We start from the raw sequence: 21368 nt of genomic DNA on the forward strand, positions 1-21368 counted from the left end.
CATGCTACCCATTCACTGATCAAAACCTAGATGGAACGCAAGATATATTTACATCCCCTCAAAAAGTGATATCACAAATACATTGGCTCCTAAGAGAAAAAAAGTGGCTCTAAGTCACAATAAAAGCCATACCTAGGAAGAGAGCAAACCTGTTCAAAGCACCTGATTCAAGAAGAAAAAAATAATATGTACTAAAAATGACATTATTTTATTTTTTAAAAATTTACAAAAAACTGTTCAGGAACTCAGCTTTTTGGATAAAGCAATAGAAAGTGGATTTATTTTCTAGGAGTTCAAAACCTTGTTATAGTATTTGCATTATAAACCTATCGGTTCAAAGGAAACTACCAGGCAAACTCCCTATTAGTAGCACCCTGAACTTCATGGTCTTATCATTATGCAACTTCTTAGTGAAAAATAATAATAATAATAATAATAGAAACAAAAAATCTGGTTATCCATTCAACATGAAAACTTACTACGTTATCAAACTTTTTTCTCAAATTAGACATATGAAGTACAACATTTGAGCAGAAAAAGATTCCACTTAATACAGTCTAATGACCTGAGTGCTATTTAAAATAACAAATACTTTAAGTAGCATACAGTTTATCTAAATGTGTATTAATGATTATGGATAGCATATGTCCATTTTAAATTTGAGGGAGAAAGCCTATAATTACAGATTTATTTTAATAAATACCAAATATTGACTCCTAAAAAAAATTCTCACATAAACTTACAAGAGAATTTTAAAGTGAAATAGGTCACACTATTATTCTAAGCTCATAGGCAACAAGACTAAAAATATGCCTCATTCGTGTTTTCACTATGAGGTCTGAATATATAAACAAAATCAAAGAAATAATGTGTACTATTAAAACTTGATAAAAATTAGACAGAATATCAACAAATGTAAAAAAATACAATGTATTATGTGATGAGTTTGAATGCAAAAATCACATATTTATTAAACACATGATTAACTTAAAAACACCAAACCAGTTTGTTTTAAAGTGCTCCTCGTCCAAGACCTTGGACAAAACCATCACTCCAAAGTGAATTTAAAAAAACAGTTTACAAGGCAAACACTGACAATAGGTATGGACAGGAACTACCAAAAAATGCTATTTGTTCTTTAATTAAATAATGCCATTCTCAAGTGATGTAGAGCAGTCGCCTTAACAGAATTCCTTTTTTGTATAAATATTCATAAATTAAAAAATGTCTAGATATTCTAAAGAGCTACAAACATTAATACCTTAAAACAGCAGCTTAATGTCTATTTTAGGAAAAACGCACTAAAATCCTCTTCCATTGAAAGTTGTTTATTTCTCTGGTGGAAATGAGAAGGTCACTACAGCATTAACCTCTTTTCCAGAACAGTGTAAATGACAATGTATACACATCTTAAATTTGGTAGGTCATTTCTGATGCAACAGAAAAATAAATAAATAAAAATTAAATACTTTAACCCAACATTTGGTATTGACAAATCAGTAGTGTCAACTTCACATACGAAGGACAGCACAGTCTGGTTTGTAAAAAAATCCTCAATGTCATGGTATTTGGGTTAAAAATATTTAGAATATTAAATGTTTCCTTTTTGCTTAAAGGAATACAGTATAATCACCATCAAGCTGCTATGGTAACTCATCTTCAGCTGGGGTAAAGTGACCATTTGGTCCATGGCACAAGTTACATATGTCACACTTCTGTCAAACTGAAACCTTATGTTTATAAGATTTCATGTTTATAAGCTACAATACACTGACTTGGCTGTCAGTCCCTCACAGTTTTTTAGAAAAATATCTACATTTATCCTTATGGATGTCAAAATGTTACACCATCATTTGTTTAAAAAGAAAAGAAGATGCACATTCATACTGTGAAGTTATTAGGAAAATACTCTTGCAAATAAACTATATAAAGATAAAATACACTTCAAAGGTATGTGGGTTTTTTGTTTGTTTTACAATATTCTATAAAGTGCAGAGAAATCCTAAGGGAAAAACTACTCCCTATAACATAGTTTAATTACAGCAGCTTTTGCATAGCAATACTTAGAGGAAGTCGGACACTTCTGTTTCCTCAGGAAGAGAAGGGTGAAAGAGGATCTTCCAATTCAGATTTTTTTTTGGCCATAAGTCTGCTTTCTTCAGGAATGGTGGCTGATGCCAAATCTCCATTAAGTGTATTTCTTAAACAGTGAACAGGCCCTATATAAAGAAATTGATTAAAAGGTTAAACATCCTATTAACTCCAATCCTCTGTGAGGAATGTTTTAAGTTTTCTATTCAGAGATATGAATTCCTTTAGCTTCCTGCTAATTTTTTTGACTGATTGTTTAATAAAGAAAAATATCACTTTTCTACTATTAGCAGTCATGAGGAGAAACTTCAGAGTGCATAAGGTAAATAATGAAACTACCTGAAGTAGAGATACTTACTCTGTTCATTGCTAGAACCATGGTTGGCACATAATGGGGAGTCAATAAATATTTAATGAATTGAATTAATCTTTCTTAATTAACTATGGCTTTTTCAGCCTGATAGTTTTAATACTGTTAGTAACCTCCTCACACTTTCTCCCTTCCCCTTATCAACCTCACCCTTTTCCTTTCTTCATTTCTTTACCCATTGTCTCAACTTAAATTCAAAATGGTAATGAGCATAGATTAGTGCTCTATATCAATAAGTAGACTATTAGTTCTATAATAAAAATGGGCATAAAAAAGATACCATCAACTTCTAAAGATGTGAAAATGGCCAGCAGTCCCTTTTAGAATCTCCACCATCTTCCTGAATTCCACATTCTGCTCTAAATAAACCTGTCTAGCCTGGTTAGTAAACCAACTCTATCTTAATGTTTTCAACATATTTGAATACTAGAAATCCAACACCATTTGTTTTGTCCCATTTTAGTCAGACTGTGAATTAGCTGGGCTCTTCTAGGCAATCTAAAGAATCGAAACTCCATTTGTCATGTCATTTCCGTAAGGGAAATGAAATCTGTGTTCCACACAACTGACTTGGTAATAAGTAAACTCTTGGAACACAAGCTGTTACATAATTGGGAACTGTATGTAATTTCTATCCCACATGCTTCCATAGCCAATAGTAAAGACTTTGAAAAGTAGAAGCCTATTAATGGTAATAGTAAGACCACATTTCAGTGGAAATCATATTCACTGCTGTCTAAATATTCTGATACACTTTTAAAGCTTTCCTCTGAAGGGAAAAATAATTAAAATTTAACATAAATCACAAAACCTTTCCTAAAGTATTCAATCACAGTATGCTGCTTCTTTAAATAGTAAGGGATAAAAAGGTACAGGAATAAATGCTACTATAATTCACCACCAACCAGAAAAAAATTATTTTCCTTGGCCATTTCAAATTATTTAAGTAACAATGTTGATTCTTTTTCTTTGGATTTGTCTGGTTTTTTTCCTCATATTTTTTACTTAGAACTTTGAACTTTCCCTAAATCCTACCCACAATCTATTCTTTTTCTTCTAAAATGTTTTTTAAATGCACCCCAGCCAGGCGTGGCTCAGTGGTTGAGCGTCAACCCAGGATCCAGGCAATCAGGGTTTGATTCCCGGTCAGGGCACATGCCCTGCTTGTGTGCGCGATCCCCAGTCAGGGACGTGCAGGAGGCAGCCAATCAATGACTCTCTCATCATTGATGTTTCTAGCTCTCTCTCTCCTTCTCCTTTCCTCTCTCAATAAAGATATATTTTTTAAAAATCAATAAAGATTTTTTTTTTAAATTTTTTAAAAATAAATAAATAAATGCAAATGTAGTGGAGTAGAAAATTACTAAGTGATTACTAAGGTGTAGTGGGAGTAAAAGATCTTGGTACTGTATCAGTCTAAGATAAGGTATTTACAAAGAGATACTCAGCACTTCTTAGTTAATAACAAAGGTGTTGTAAGAAGATATATGAGCTTCTGTTGATTATGTACAGTTTGCTTAGCTCTGAATTAAGGAATTAATCCAAGGGCCCAGGTACAGTGTTCACTTATCAGTATTCTCCATTTCAACAATTACAAAGCCCCACAACAATTTTGCTGAATAGACCAAAGAAAGAGACAGACTCTATCTAACTTACTATCTGGGTCTTCAAGAGGAATATCATTACAAGTGTCTGTATCTGAGTAGGTTCTTCGGCGTCGCTGGGAGAGCCGATGAAGTGCAGACACTGGTTCTTTTATAGAGTGGCTACTCCTGCAAATTAAATAAAAAGCATTAAACTGTAAGGCCTTAAACACAGGAAAACACCCTCAACTTACCTGGAGTTTTAAATGACTTCTCTTTAAATGAAAGAAGAACTATTTTTATGCCCAACGTTCTACTTTAATAAATTATACTTGTTCAAAGACCAGGCCACAAGTCAGTCAAATAGTTTAGAATCTAGCTGGTACCTGGAGAATGACCTCTGAGCCAAACTAAATGGAAAAGGGGTACAGTGAAAGTGATATTTTTATAGAGGAAGATCCAGCTAGACAGTAGACATATCAGATGGTTAATAAATGTTCGAAAAGTTAAAGTTGTGGATTTCACAAATGCACAGATCTAGTGTTAATCCATATCTGATTAAAAACAGCAGTGAAGGCGGATGGGCAGGTAGTTGGGGAGCATGCGAGAAGCTCAACTCACTGACAGCAGCAAGACGAAGATGGTAAATGGAGGCTAGCTCAATCAAAGATTACATAATCATCAGAGGGAGAAAAAACGGTGACAAAACAATAGTAAGGGCTCAGTTGGCCCTTATTCTTAATGTAGAAAAATAAATGCTAATGTCACTATAATTTCATCACTTACCAATGAACCAAATAAGACAACCATAGCAATTTAAAAGAATATCACCTACCAAGATAAAGAATACTCTTATAGTCTGGGATCTTGGCCAATTCAAACTTTCTAGATAGAAGGTAAATTTTTTAAACGTGTTGATATGAATATACACTTTTTTGTTGTTGTTGTTAATCCTCACCTGAGGTTATTTCTTCCACTGATTTTTAAAGAGAGTGGAAAGGAGGGAGGGAGGAGAGGGAGAGAGAAACATCGATGTGAGAGAGAGAGACATCGATTGGTTGCCTCCACACATGCCCATCTGGGACCAGGGATGAATCTGCAACCCAGGTATATACCCTTGACCAGGAATCGAACCATGATCCTTCGGTGCTCAGGCTGACACTCTAACCACTGAGCCACACAGGCCAGGGCAATATGAATATATACTTTAAAATAGCAACTGGTTTTTCTCTCTTTTCAGTCAGATCTTTAGCTCCTAATAAAACAACAGCTCCGAATGAATACATGATGCAATAAAAAGCAATAGCAAAATGAGCCTAAGCTTTGGAGCCTTGATATATCAAAAACTGATTTCTATAAACCATCATTTGATATAATTTCAAGTATCTAAAAAAGGTACAATAGTCGGAAAGGTGCTTACCTTGCTGGTCAATTTATTCCCCCATTTTTTTCTTTACTGACTACATACTGGGACCAGGCCCTATACTAAGAGCTAAGTGATAAAAATGCTGAGCAAATCAGAACCAGACTCTGCCCATACAGAATTTACATTCCACACTACTTTATGTTAAAGGTTCGAAGAACTTCCTAAGTAGGTATAATTCTGAGAGAACTTAATCACAAGAAAAGGTTATTTTACCTCTCTGAACCAGGGTGGCTGACAGAACGCTTCATCTAAAAAAAAAAATGAGCATAATCCATTAGTCAAGTAGAATAAAGCAGCTCTAATATATTATCATCCTTATTCAGATAAAAAGATGGCTGGCCAAAAAAATTATTTTTTACATACTCAAGTAACATTATTAGCACAGTGTTAAGCTTTCTCCTTAATAGCCATTAATGGGAATGTTTTTCAATGCATACCAAAAACATGCTGGGTTCTTTTCTCAATACGAAAAAACATATTTTATTTTTTTATATCATGTGTGTTCATGTATGTATATAAATACAAAAAACAGTATACTTAACTAGTCCCACCCCAAAATCACAATATTTTGATAAAAAGGTATATCTAGTATGCCAGAAAATATTCTAATAAACCTATTTTTAAAGGGCAGGAATAGAGTCTAAGAGCAAAGCTTCTCTTTACCATTCATTATTCAGGTAGCTGTTACATAGATGTTCTAACGTGTGGTTTTCATGGAAGATGGCATTAATAATTCAAGTCTTTAAAGAACTTAGAAGAACCCTGTGCCTCAAATAGGTTTCTAAAACATATATTTAAAATATAAATAAATCATATTTGATGAAGCAGAACTCTAATAAATATGACAAATACTAAACATAATTTAGAAGATCCAACTAATCCACCAAAAAAATAGAAAGAGATAGCCAAGTAAAACATATCATTTCAATGTTTAACAAGGTAGCAAAATAACGAAGTTTATATTAAAGGCTAAGGATGGTTGCTTTTGTATACAGGGTTCAAGAGTCTTACAGGTCCAATCCAAGTCTAACATTTGTGTTATGTAAATCAACACCTTCTACATTTGTAACATAAGCCACCAGTTGCTCTGAGAAACCCCAGGTGAAATGACAACAGTTATTACCCATCCAATTTGCAGTGTATCTAACATGATTGACATTAAAATACAACTGTACATTAATATCTCCTTTTACAGAAATCACTTCCTTTAGGCTTACTCACCCAACTACAATTATCACTTAATCTGTGGATCAAAATGACCACTGTTTGAATTTCCATGATGATTTGAAGTATAAACGAATGCAAGTTAATTTTAAGAGGGACACAATGAAAATAACTACATAAAATGGTTACAACTCTCAGGTTAATTTTAGAATTCTCAAATGTTTCAGCTTTATTTTCATTTACCCATGTTATTTAAAAAAAAAAAAAGGATTTCCTGTGAAGACTGTCTGATCTTACTTTCTATGCTATGTGTCTCCAGAACTAATTACCATAAGCTACAATTTGTGCTTTATGTATGCAAGACAATGGCATAGCAGGAAAAATAACCAGCCTCTATCTAGATTTCCTGTAATGTTTCTATTGATAAAAGGTTTTGGTTTAAAAGAGACAGTTATTAGAGTTTCTTATGCATAAGTACATATATGACCTCTCTGGCACACTGAGGTAAATGACAGAGCCCCTCTGAGGAAGGGGATCATGACCTTGGCACATGCTAAGCCCACCAGATGAGAGGCTCCAAGAGAGAATACGAGTACAATTTTTAAAAAAATCAACCTGTTGACTATTTCCCTCCCACTGCCAGACTCCACCCTTAAAAATAAAAACAAAAACAGAACTACATGCAATATTACTAGAAGAAAAACAGTAAGTTCCAACCATTTGAACAGGAGAAGGTGACACAGGAGAAACTAAGGGATCCGGATGGGACAGCTGAAACATCTCAGGTTTAAACTTGGCATTTGCTATCTTCACACATTCCTCAAGCGTTGTGATGAACGTATTACATGTGGCACTAAGTAAGGAAGAGGCTTCATTCATGTTCTGAAAAATTACACACAGAGAGGAACAGATTCATACACAACTATGTAGAATCATGCACTACCTTGTACTCAAGTCATTACTAAGACACCTGACTAGGTCATGTTCAACTCTATTTAAAATATACTATGTTAGAAAATTAAAGCAACACGTGAATAATAATTGTCTGTCTCTCAGGTAAATAATGTATGAAATTAGATTCCAAGAAAAAATAAGTTCTTCATATTAAAAAACTATGTACAGAATATTTTTCTTAGGTAAACCTAACCTAAACGGTAATTTTATAACTACCCAAATTCCAAAGGTGATCACAACAGTGGAACAGAACACCTAGAGGGTTATTTAATGTCAGGCACAATTCATGTCTACCCCAGGCCCATTCTCCCATTTCTTCCTTGGTAAAATAAAAACTCCCATTTTTTTAGGACAGCAAAGTACCCTGACCTTGGGGGATGAATAGAGACTGGTTTAAGCTAGTCGTGGCTATTACAGGACCCTCTGTCAAATACTCATTTTTCCTAGTTTCCATTGACCCAGACAAAAAAGATGAGAAGTCTGCTGGGAAGCTTCGGGATTTCTGTTCCCTGGGAGAAGCAAAGGACAGCAAATTGAGAAGGTTTCTCTCTACCTTGCTACCTGACTATCTCCTTCCTCTGTGCTTTGGGTATGAAGAGAAAAAGCCAACACAAGAAGAATGGCAGAGTAGAAAGATGGAACAAGCCTGGGTCCCTGATACTGTCCCTGAGCTGCTGGAGCAAATGAGAGGGCACCTACCTCCAGAAAGCTTGTGGTGACACAGTATGTGGTCACAGGGTTTAATGTACCTACAACCATACGCAAGTTACCTCACACAAGATTCCTCCCCAAGAGGGGAGAGGTAGGAAGATTTCTTATTCCACTTCTCCCAAGTTAGGCAAAAGGGGACTGGAAACCATGCTGGCCTTTCAGCCAGAGAGCAATAGGGCTCACTGCTCCTACTTTATCAGAAAGAGTAAGCCTAATTCATTGCCACATTCTACAAATCTGAGTTTTGATTCTTACATCACTGTTCTGAGAATTTTTTAAAGCTGTATCATAAAGCTAAGTTATCAACTCGCAGTAATTATGTTACAACCTTATTACAAAAGAAAAGGAATAGGAATTGCCCAATGAATTCAAGTAGTCAGGATGCTGAACAAATCCTAGAATGCTTCTTCTCCACACCAACAACCTGATCATTGATTGGCAGCAAAGATGGGCCTTGATTTCCTGAGGAAATGTGCTACTTCCTGCTTTACTCTCCTGCACAGATACAACACAGATGATCCCACAGATTCCCAGGTAGTCTATAGTAGGGAGAGCTCAAAATAGCTGAAAATAACTCATTTTGAAAATGCTTCCCTGTCATCTTATGGGAAGAACCTCACTCATACTTATCCGTGTGCTGCAAAGCATAATCAGACATGAAAGGATCATCTGTTATACCTCTATGCTGGGAGATGAATGATTCTCATCATGGTGAACAAATTCTTGAATTGTATGAACTTGCTGCATTAAAAGGTCACAGTAGAGACGAAGTTCAGACATTTTGGTTTTCAGAGATTCACTGGTTTCACTTATTTCTGAAAGGAACAAACAAACATTTAATTAGATCATATTCATATTTTTGGGGCAAGACAATAAAATGGAATCATTAAAAAAGTAAGAGAGAGGCTCTCTCTATAGAGCATGCCCATGCCTTTCCCCACACTCTTTGGGAGCACACACCTCTCCTGTTTCTTTTATCCTTAAAGGCGCCTAAGCTCCAAGGGCCCTTCTACAACCTCTGTAACTTTCTAAATAAACTTTCCCTTATAATTTCAATTCCTTGGCTCTGAATTCTTTCAAGCAGAGCTCAAGTCCAGTTTAATTCATCTCTAAGGCCTGGTGCCATCTTTCCGCACTAGCCTGAGTCCAATCGCCTTTCCCAGTGTTCTGGGTAAGTTGCCCTCTAAAGCATGCCTGCACCTTCCTTCTCCAAGCGTGCATCTTTCTACCCTCTTCCACCACCACCCCTTCTTTCCCCAGGGGGCTCCCTCTCTCTTTTCTGGAGCACCCACGCCTCCCTCTTTCGTCCTTCATGGCTCCTTTCTCCCTCTTTCTCCTAAGCAGGATAAAAAATCGTAAGACAACAAATATAAATACCTATAGTGTGAGACCTTGGAAATAGAATACAAAGGCTCTAAGGAAACATGTTCTCTTCAGGTAAATGGAAAAAAATTGAGTCACATATCTAACATGAAGGTTAAGTAGATTAATTTCCAGAGACAGGGTGATGACCACTGAGTGTCTTATATAAGATATTTCTATTCCATCACTCAGCTTTCATTTAAAAAGTACTTACGTTTCTTCTTTTGTGAATTGGCTTTTCTTGCCCTTAACTCATTTTCCAGTTCTTACATTTGGGTTTTCTCTTAATATATAAATTGATAATTTATAAAGTTTCTTATGCACTAAATTTAGCAATCTTTCACATGTTCTATATACTGCAAATACGCTTCAAAATCAGTCAGCTCTGTTTTCTTTATTGTATATTTTGGCATACAAAATGTTTTAGTTTTTATGTAGTTAAAACTGTTTTACATAAATATTTATTTTCTTCTGTTCCTTTCATAGCTTCATTTTCACATTATATTATTTTCAGAATTTTTAAATTAAGAGCTCATTTTCTTTTGTTTAATATCTCCAAACTAAACATCCAGCTATAATCTCAGTCACTAACTTACCAATACCTTCTAGACTAGAGGTACAAGCAGCAGGGGAAGGAGAAAAAACACAAAGAGCAGATCCTGGTGCTTGCTTCTCCATCCCTCAGCCAATGGCACTGCTTGGTGGTACTAACCGCAAAGCCACTCCAGCCAGGGTGGACCAAAGCAGCTCTAGCTGCCCATTTAACCTAACCTCCTACCCAAATTTAAGCCCATTCCTTCTTTTTAATTGTAGTGAAATATATCTCTATTTTAATCATTTTTAAAATGCTGGCATATTACATTCATGTTATCATACAACCATTACTCCCATCCATCTCCAGAACTTTTTCATCTTCTCCAACCGAAACTCTGTACACATTAAACACTCCCCATTCTCCCTTCCCCTAGCTCCTGGAAACCACCATCCTACCTTCCGTTTCTATGAATTTGACTACTCTAGGTACCTCATATTAAGTGCAATCATACAATATTTGTCTTTTTATTCACTTAGCATAGTATCTTCAAGATTCATCCATGTTGTAGCATACGTCAGAATTTCCTTCCTTTTTAAGGAGGAATGATATACCACTGTAAATATATATACCATATTATGTTTATCTACTCATCTGTCTATGGACATTTGGGTTATTTCCACCTTTTGGCTACAATGAGAATTCATTCCTTCTTTTCCTACCCTTAAGCCATACTCTTTATGATGTTCTTTTCATATATTTGAAAATTGTTACACATTCAATCCTTAGCCTTCATTTTTCAATATCTATAATTTAATTGCTTTCACTAATTTAGATAATTTCTATTGTCTTTAATTATAAAAGTAATATAAGTTCAATGAAAAATTTTGGAAAACCAAAAATATAGAAAAGAAAAATTGAACAACTACAATCTCACTACCAAGATATAAATACTATTGTTATTTTCACATTGTATCTGCATATAATTGATACCAAAAATTATTTGCTTTGCTTTTGATTTTTATTTAGTTCTTTTAAATTGACGATATATATACATGATAAAGTCAAAAGGTATAAAGTGAAAAGTGAGTATCCTTCCCACAAATTCCCTTTCCAAAGGTAACAACTTGACCAATTCTTACATATCTTTGCTGAGCTGTCCAAAGAATGGCTATATAATTCTGAATCCTGTTTTTTCAATTACCATTTAACCTTGGGCATTTCCTCACATCATTAAAATTCCTTGAAACATTTTATTGCCTGCATAATATATCAGCCTGTGTAAGCACTATGCAGTTTACTGAACCATTCCCCCAAATTCAAACCTTTGCATTGTTTACAATTTTCTTACGGTGATGAATATCTATGTACATAAGTCTTCTACATTTCTGATTATTTCTTTGGGATAGATTACTATAAGTGAACATGACAATTTATATTTGTGATTAAGAAAATATTCTTACTGCAAGGGAAGTTACCTTTTTCTTTTTTAGTCCTAGTATCAGTCAAACAGGCTTTGGAGCTCCCCAGAGCAACCAGCCACCTCTGTCTTTCAGCTGCATTCACCGCCTTCATATAGAAATGCTGCTCTCCTGGAATGATTAATTCCATTCTTGTGTTGTCTGCTGAATGGACTATGATGGTAAACAAAGGAGAAATACAATCATGGAATTAAGTTGGGGAGAATCAAATCATCACTCTTACACAGTATCAGATGTTTCAGACACCTAAAACAACAAACTATCATTTAAGATGCAGACAGTGCTGCTTCCCTAAGGGGCTACCTAGTGGCACCCTTCAAACCACCATTCTCACATCTACCCCAGCTGGTAGTGCTGCCATATGAAAGAGAGAACACCAACAAATTAACTACTGAGAAGTGTGAACTAAGAACTCCCTCCCTTGGGACCAACTGTACTACCTTAAATACACATGCATTATTATACTTATTGCAGTTTTTACTCAATTCTTTGAAAGCAGAGTCTATGCTTTGGTATTCCCAAAGCCTAGCACAGTGCCTGGCATATAGATGAAGCACAACAAATGTAACTATGGCCACCTTCCATTAGAACAAAAGCCCTCAACTAACAGGCATTTCATACTCACCTGAAAGCATGAGTATTTTAGAGACCTTCTCTTCCTCTCCTATGCAACCCCCCTTGATGATGTGACAAAAGAGAGCTCATCAAGAATTATGCTGAGTCAATCCTAAATCTTCGTTTTAAGACTGAATATGTACTACATTGTCATTAATCATAAATATTTATTTACTCAGCTCAGAGCAGTGATGGTAGAAGGGAAGAGAGAACAGGAGAAAACAGAAGTCTTTGCTCTAACAAAGGTGACAAATTAACCGAGGAAACAAAATGACACACTAAAAATAATCGAAACACCTAAATGTTGAACTCATTGGTATAGAGACTTCATGTGTAATTATAATAAGAGAAAGGTAAGAAGACACAGAAAATAAAAAAGGCTTCAAGAAGAGGGATTTGATGACAGCTGGATTGGCTTAAAACTGAAACAGAAAAACTGCATGAGAAAAGTTCTAGATGGGGAACTAAATATAATATGTACTGAGAATATCACGAGACAGGCCTAAATGAAGCATTGTGTTGTATCACAAAGTAATAATATTCATGAATGAACAAATGATCAATGATGGGTGCAAAAGATTTCTAGGATAGGATAAAATTACTGAAATCCCAAAGCTCCAAGGGTAACTCTTTTTTGCTACTTGCTAATACTAGCAAAAGCAGCAATAGCTACCTTAAAAGAAAACAATGCTCTAATTTCCAAAGATGTTTCTACAAAATGAAACTAAAATAAGATGACTCATTTTTAAACATACCAGAATTTATGTATCAGTCAAGGGTTGCACCCTCTAAAGTAGTCACCTGAGAAGGCAAAAAACTTAAGAACAATGCTTCCAGAACACCAACTTCTAGGAAAAACGGACAAGACTTCTCTCTATATAAAACTGCAAAACATTACTCAGAGAAATCAAAGCCCTAATTAAATAAAGGAAAATACCACACTAATGGAACAGAAGACTCAATACTATCAAGAATGCAATCCTCCCCAAATTGATGAATAGATTCAATGCAATTCCAATCAAAATTCCAACAAATATTTGTGGAAATTTACAAGCAGATTCTAAAGTGTGTAAGGAAATGCAAAGGGCCAATAATAGACAAGACAATCCTAAAAGGGAACTAAATTAGAAGACTTACACTATCCGATACTAAGAAGTATAAAGCTAAACAAGTTAAGATAGTGTGACATTGGTACAAGGATAGAAAAACAGGCCCATGGAACAAAAAGCAGTCTAGAAAAAGACCCACACATACATGGTCACTCGTTTTGTGTCAAAGATGCCCCTACAGTGTAGCGGGTGAAAGGTTGCTCTCTTCAATAAGTGGCGCTCAGTCAACTGGATAGCCACATGGGGGCAAAAAAATGAGTCCTGATCCCTACCTAAGACCATATATAAAAATAAATTTTAAGCCAATCACAGACCTAATATAAACCTAAATATAAAAGGTAAAACAATAAACTTTCAAGAAGGTATCAGAGGATTTCTTTAGTGGGCCATAAAATTTTCTGATAACAAAATTGATAACCTGGATTTTATTGAAATTAAGAACTTGTGTTCATCAAAAGATATTAACAGAATGAAAATGCAAACTACAGAGTGCGAAAATACATTTGCAATACAAAAAATCATTCAGACTATATAAAAAACTCTACAAATCCATAGGAAAGATAGCCCAATTTAGAAACTGGGCCAAAGAATTGAAAAGGGACTTCAAAAGAGGGTGTTCAAATGGTTAATTATATCTGAAAAAATACTCAACATCATTATTTATTGAAGAAATGCAAGTTGAAACCACCATGAGATAACTAGAAAGAAATATTCACAGTCTTAGCTAATACCAAGCTTTGGCAAGGATGCAAAGCAAAAGGAACTCTCATACTCTGCTAGTTGAAAAATAAATTGGTACAACCACTTTAGTAAACAGTTTGGCATTATTTATGACAAAGATTCTCTCTCTGGTCAAACTTAAGTCAGGCTCCTCTGAGCCCTCTGCTTGAATAGGACTTGGCCTTCCCCCTCTCTCTTTGTAGAGTCCTATTTTAGCCAGAATCCTGCCAAGTCAGTTTAGCCAAAATCCACCACCATCAGTCTCTGATCATCCTGGATATCTGACCAAATTCCTCTTCTCTACTGATCACCCTGGCCTACCATTAACAAGAATCCTATTAGGTCAGTTTGACCAGAATCCTTCCGCATCCCTGAAGCTTTTTCTTAGTAATTTTCCATCCACCTATCCCCCCACTTTGATCCTTGGCTATAAATTCCACTTTTCCTTGTATTCACAGTTGAGCCCACTCTCTCCCCCCCTACTGCAAAACCCCACTGTTGTAGTTCCTATACCTATTACAACAGACCTGAACAAAGTCTGTCTTACTTTTTTAACAAGTATCAAGAATATTTTTTAATATCTGTTAAAGCTGATTCAGCAATTTCACTCTAGTTCTAGATATATAGTGAACAAAAATGCATATATATGTTCAACAAAAGAAATATATTAGAATTTTTGTAGCAGTTTTATTTATTATGGTCCCAAAATGGGGGCAGGGGAAACATCTATCAATATTAGAATGGATAGCCAAATTATGGGATGTTCACACAATGGAAATACCTCAATAAAAATGGCTGAACCTCTGTTACACAAAAGAACATGGATGAATTTCACAAACATAATGTTGAGTGAAAGAAGCCAGACACAGAAGAAAATACTGACTTATTTCATTAACAAATGTTCTAAAGCAGGTAATACTTATTTATGGTGATAAAGTCAGATTAATGGTTACCTTTTAGAGGAATTAGTGGCTGAGGGAACATGATAATATCCCAGCATCTGGGATGCTGATAATATTCTAATTCTTGATCTGGGTGGTGGTTAGACAAGTGTGTTCACTTTGTAAACATTCTTCAAACTGAGTGTTTAAGATTTGTGCCCTTTTCTATGAGTGTATTATCTTTAATAAAATGGTTACTTTAAACAGAAAACAATAGCAACAAAAATGCTGCCATGACTTAAAAACATTTGGAATTGCCTTATAATTCTGCCACTAACAGTCTTCTAAAATCCTCAAGGTTGGCAAGGTTTTGAACTCTGAATATAGTTTGATTTCTGATTCTCATCAAATCTCATTTTGAATGAAATCTAGGGTTTAAGATGAGATAAAACCATCACTCTTTAAAAGGATAAAAAGATTATGCTTTGAATGTGCTTTTCTTACGTGATTTGTAAAAATAAAATAACAAAACTAATCCCATATATTTCAGGGAACATGCAAGTAACAATACAGCAGGCTGAAGAGTTTCTATACCTTTATAGCCACAACTCCCTGAAGGGGCTTAACATTCACTGTTCTAGAGCTCTAGTTTTTCCTTCAATTCTCTTTAAAGAATTCCCTACTTTTCACTATCATTTTGTCTGATCTCTCCTACCTACCTACCTTCCTCCATCCTACACACCCCAGCCACACATATAAATGAATCAATGGTCCATGAAACCTTCCCTTATGAAAATTACAGCATGACTTATTGCTTTATTTCTCTCATTTTGGAAGAACCCAGTATGGAAAGGGAGGTGGGAAGGTAACTTTACAGTAGAGAAACCTGAGAGACAGTGCCTCAGCCTGGTGGTCAAGGTTAACATTAAGAGTGACATGTCGCCCGGCCAGGCGTGGCTCAGTGGTTGAGCATCGATCTAGGATCTAGGCGATCGGGGTTCAATTCCTGGTCAGGGCACATGCCCCAGTTGTGGGCTCGATCCCCAGTCGGGGGTGTGCAGGAGGCAGCTGATCAATGACTCTCTCATCATTGATGTGTGTCTCTCTCTCTCTCCCTCTCCTTTCCTCTCTCTGAAATCAATAAAGATATATTTAAAAAAAAAAGAAAAAAGAGTGACATGTCATGTTGATAGTATGCACTCTTGATATGATGAGAATGGCACTGTACCTCTGTGATTTTCCTCCCTAAACCCATAACCCCAGTCTAATGATAGGAAAAACATAAGACAAATTCCAATAGAGAGTGGAATTTTCCACTCTCTGATTCAGCCAAGAACTAGTTTATGACTCTAACTTCATACTTTATCAAAAACCTACAGTTTCTTTAGAGTTCAGCTTCCAATCTTTACAATACCTCTCTACAGGAACGAAAAGAACACTTGTGGCCTCAGCATGGACACTTAAGTGGCATCCACAAGAAACTGTTTTTCAAGTCCATATTGGAAGATATGCAGTAGTACTTTTAAATTCAATTCAAAGTATGTTTCTAGAGAGAGAAATATCAAAAACTGTGCTAAACAATGCTAAGTGCCACTCCTGAATGCTAAGGAAATAAAAGGTGTTAGAAGATCCCTACTTGGTTAGAAATGCTTCTTTGCCACTTTTGGAATATGCTGCGAACTGTGTACTTACCTTTACCTAACTTCAAATTCCCCTAATTCCATATATTCACTTACCTTTAATTTCACAAACTGCCATCTTTATACTTCCTTTGCACCCTTTGCAAACATCATCTTGGGAATCATAGTAGGACAGGATTCCATTATCTAAAACAAACCAACGAGGCTGCCAACCTACAAAATTATAAGTAACAAAAAATTAATAAGAAACTACTTTCATCACATGGAAAACTATGATTTCAAAGCTTACCATCCATGTCATTTATTGGCTCTAAAACATTCTGATAATGAATTTTTTAATTGACAAGCCTTGCCCAAAATGTTCTGGCATCAATCTCCACTTTGTTGGGGGAGGTTTCTGAAGAAATCTCCAGATCAGCATAAGTATAAGGAGTAATACCTTTATTCTGTCTCACAACCTTCTCATTAACAACCCCTAAGACCCATCCTCAAATACAGCCCTACACAGGGTGCAATACAACTGCCCCCTTCTTCCAAAAGGGAACAGAGCTGGGTTATGATATAATGGAAAAAACAACAGAAGACGTGGATTCTAGCCCTAGCTCTACTACTATTCTTTAGGTGGATAACCTGGGACAAAAATCTTTTCTTTTCAATAAACATCAAAAATGCCCAGGCTCAAGAGTGGATTGAATAAGAAGACCGCTCAGGTGCTACCTAGTTCTCTGATTCTACAATGTGACCTTCCTGTCTCTTATAAAATACATTTCCTAAGCAAGCTCCCTTGCACAGTTAGTATTGCTGGATTAATTCCAGTCTCTAACACAGAAGAGGCACACCCTGTGGTGAGAGTTCGGGTTCCCTGCCACCCCTCTCTCCACAGCTCTGGAAGAAATGCTAGAAACTGCATCATTCATTTAATTAGTATTTATTTATTCAGTGACTAGAGCACACAACTATCACTAACGCAAAGCTGGGGGTGAGGATGATGGCCACTCTTGCAAGCCAAACTCAGCGTTTCCTGAAATCTTATTGAGCATGCTAATTTACAACAGTTCACTGATTAACAACATGGTGACCATGATGCTGGAGGCAGTGTGACTGTCCCTGTTCTTTCTGTGACTATTAAATCACAATTTGGCTTGCTCATTTTGGACATAGCCTGCTATATAATTACTCAATTCCATTTTTCCAGGGCCAAATAATACCAAGACAGTGACAAATGAATGAAATCATTCTTACATCCTGATAGAGACCCAGGATTCACCTACCCAAAAGCCTTTACGTGTAACACTTTTGAAATGACAATGCTGCGTCATCATAAAGAGGTTAAATTTCACAGCAGGGAATGTCATAATACAGTTCAGAGAGATGGATATCCAAAAAAAGTTTTAGATGTTTGGAAAATTCTTTTTATGAAACACTACAGTCCCTAATGAGGCCTATCAAGTCAGAAGGTAAGTTCTTCTGGTACATCAACTTTATCTCATCCATCACTGCATTCCCAGCACCTACCCAGAATGGTGCCTCGCACATACAGGTCCTAAAAAAATGTATTTCTCAAGTGACTGATTGAATGAATGATTAAATACCAGAAAAGTGAGATACTACATGTTATCCATGAGAGTACAGATATGCAGTATATCCACGAGAGTATGTTGTATTGAGCGTGCATAGAAATGATGAAAAGTTATCTTTCCAAACATTAATTCACCTTGGTAAACAAATTATAAGCAAAGTGTGTGAAAATACACTTCTCCACCCCAGGCCCATTGTGATTCTGTAAGCTTGCAATACTGTGAGTCAATGTCTTTAAAACAAATATTGAGAAAAATGATTCACTTAGAATGTGTAGCAACTTGAAAGGTGACCATGGTTAATTAATCTAAGATTGCTCATATCTCATCACACCTTTTTGAAGAAATACTTAATAAAACAATCTAACTGATTCACACATTTATAAAACAGAGGGATAATTTGTGAAAAAGATTCATAGGTATTTCCTCTTTTAAATTCTTTTTTAAAAAAACATTCTTTTTATCTCAAACTACCAAATGTTACTCAATTCAAGGCCAGGATGATCAACTAGTTTATCCTGAAGGTGCCTTCCAGACCAGAATTCTGTGATCTCACCAAATGAGAGGAAGGGGAATGGGTTTTAAATAAGATTAAATGGCACACAGATTTCTTGGTCCAGTATATTAGGCAAATCTTGACTTGCTGCCCACTTATTCACTCTGGCCTTGAATTGAGCTCTTGAGAGAATAAGGAACTTGTCCCTACTGTTGGTTGATGGCAGGGATGGGACTAGATCAGGTTTAAGACTCTTAATAAGTCAGGTTGTTGGTGTCATGGAAAAGGGCCCTCGGTGTGGTCTCCCTCCTACAGAAACACCTGCCCCTCTGGAGCTCTTCCTTCCCACCCACTTCCTGGGTGAAACTCACTAGCCTGCTCCACTTCCGTATATTTCACTTTCTTCCACTATTTCTCACACTTAACCTGAAATCCAAAACGTAAGGCTACCTCACCGACAACCAAGCCCTAAGAGAATATTATCTAGGGACAGCTTCCAAAAGGATGCTTGCTACGCTGCAATTTCAACAAGAGAACTGTTGAAATGAGCCGTGTTGCTCAGGGAATTCAAAGAAATATAGGAAAGATTACTTAAAATTAAGCCTTGGTCTTAAAGGGCCCAGTCCAGTCTTACAGCCTGACGACTCAATTAACAAAGTGCTGAATTAAGCGTGAGCGGGGACAGAGCGCGGCAGCACTTCGAGCGCCCGCGAGCGCCGGGAAGCCACCGGCGGAAACGGTACCGGGCGGCGAGGCGCGGGGTCAGCTCAGCTCGCTCGCTCCGGAAGGTGCGCCGCCGGCAACTGCCTCCGGCGGAGGCCCGGCGGGCTCCACCGAGGGGCGCAGACAGGGATCGAGCCGGGAAGCAGCAAGGGCCAGCCGGCCGAGGGTAACCGCGGGCCCGGCGCGGGAGCCGAGCCCTGCAGTCTCCGCAGCCCCCGGCTGGGCCCGCCCAGCCCCGGGCCGCTGCCCCGGCGCCCCGACCCTCCTACCTGTGAGATAGTTGGTCCACTTGTACAGAACCCCCTCCATGCTTCAGGGCCCGGCGCCGCTCATCGTCCTGGCCCGCGCCGGCCGCGGTGATGGAGGGAGCGCCGCGCCCGGCCGGCCGCTCCCCGCCCCTCCCGGGCGGCCCCGGCGGCCCCGGCCCCTCCGCCCGCGCGCCCCCGGTACGTGGCGGCCCTCAGAGGCGGGGACGACGGCCGCCGCGTGGAGCTCGGGCAGCGCGAGGCGCAGGCTCAGACATCCCCGGGCGGGCCGCGGCCGCGGCGACGGAAGCAACCAAGGCCCGCCCCCCGCTCGCGCTTTCGCGCCCCGGCGGCTCCCGTCCGCGCCCCGGCACTCCCTCCCGTCCGCCTGCCCGCCTCCCCCGCGGGCTCCCCGTTTGTTTTCATTGACCCCGACGTCGCTTTCACTTCCTGGTTGAAAGGGGCCGGCGAGTCCCGGGAAACCCCTCCCCGGCCGCGCGGCTGGGGCTGCGGGCGCCGCGGGCCGCTACTGCGCCAGGGGCAGGAGGCCGGGCCGGGCGGCGCCGCCCACCCTGAGCCTCCCCACGGGGGGCCGGCCCCCTCAGCCCTCCCTCACTTCCTCCTCGGCGGGCTCCCCACGCCCCGCCCGCCCCCGCAGCCCCCGGGCCCAGAGCTAGCGGACTTGGACCCGGGGCCCGCCAAGGATGAGCTTCCTGCGCAGCTGTCTCGGGGGCGCTGACTTGGGCCTCTCAGGTTTTCTATAACTGCGCCTCAGGTTCCTTCTGGCGGTGGTTTTTATTTTTCTCAAGAAAATAAAGGACTTCCTCTCTACGTCCTTCCCAGCCCCCAAGTTCAGGGGGTCGGCGCCGGTGCCCCGGGGGGAAGGGCGCGGCTGAGAGGCCTCGGGCGGGAGTGGCCTGGGACGCAGGCGAGCCCGCAGGGCAGCAGTGAGCCTTAGCCGCAGCCTCCCTCAGAATGCGAAACACGGAGTCACACTTTGGAGCTTACACGATTCTAAAAGTGAGGGCTTTCCCCTCACTTCTATGATTTTTAAGAATCCTGTTTGGAAATGATCATCTTACAGAATTGACAATAATTTTCAGATTTATGGAATGTTGCAGGGTTTAAGCAAAGCAGATGCAGCAGCTCAGTGCTTTGACTTAGCATCACTGAGGCAGAAGGACATATCCCCTTCCAGAGCCTAATCTAGGCCTTAGGCTCTCTGATAAAAAAGTCTTTGGGTATTCCCTGGGCAATAAGGTGAACTGATGAATTGATACAGAGGTGGATAGTAGAGGTAATAAATCAGTCTAGTTAAATGTTGATAGAATCCAAGTGGTAGGGTGTAAGGCCATGGTGATAGGTAGTAAAATTCTTTTTTTTCTTTCTGTATGTTTGAAAGTTTTTCATTCTGAGATGTTGAGGGATGAGGCTGGCTTTGCGTCAGACTTCATCAAATCTCTACTGCATGTTGGCTGCAAAATTGGAACAAAATGCCCACTACTGAAAGGACACTAAGTCCTTCCTTTTCAGTAGTTGGATTTCCACTTCCTGCAGTCTCAGTTGTCAGAGGTGAACCAGTCTGAAAATTTTAAACGGAAAATCCCAGAAATAAACAATTCATAAGTTTTCAATTGTGCCTGTTCTGAGCAGCCTAATGAAACCGCCTGCAGCCCTTCTCCCTCCCA

The 21368-nt window shown here is 38.5% G+C and overlaps 1 protein-coding gene across 1 annotated transcript; it reads right to left on the reverse strand.

Moving 5' to 3' along the window:
- Positions 1-945: 945 nt before the first annotated feature.
- On the reverse strand, positions 946-19805 carry PLEKHA3 (pleckstrin homology domain containing A3). The gene is made up of 8 exons (XM_087819742.1): positions 19705-19805; positions 16736-16852; positions 11672-11827; positions 8978-9114; positions 7352-7516; positions 5684-5718; positions 4118-4233; positions 946-2219 (listed from the first exon to the last, which is right to left on the reverse strand). Exons 1-8 carry the CDS (start codon positions 19742-19744, stop codon positions 2092-2094), a joined length of 894 nt encoding a protein of 297 aa, XP_087675868.1. The 5' UTR covers positions 19745-19805; the 3' UTR covers positions 946-2091.
- Positions 19806-21368: the final 1563 nt, after the last annotated feature.

Source organism: Miniopterus natalensis, chromosome 8 (assembly GCF_054644295.1).
Source record: "Miniopterus natalensis isolate mMinNat1 chromosome 8, mMinNat1.hap1, whole genome shotgun sequence".
NCBI lineage: Eukaryota > Metazoa > Chordata > Mammalia > Chiroptera > Miniopteridae > Miniopterus > Miniopterus natalensis.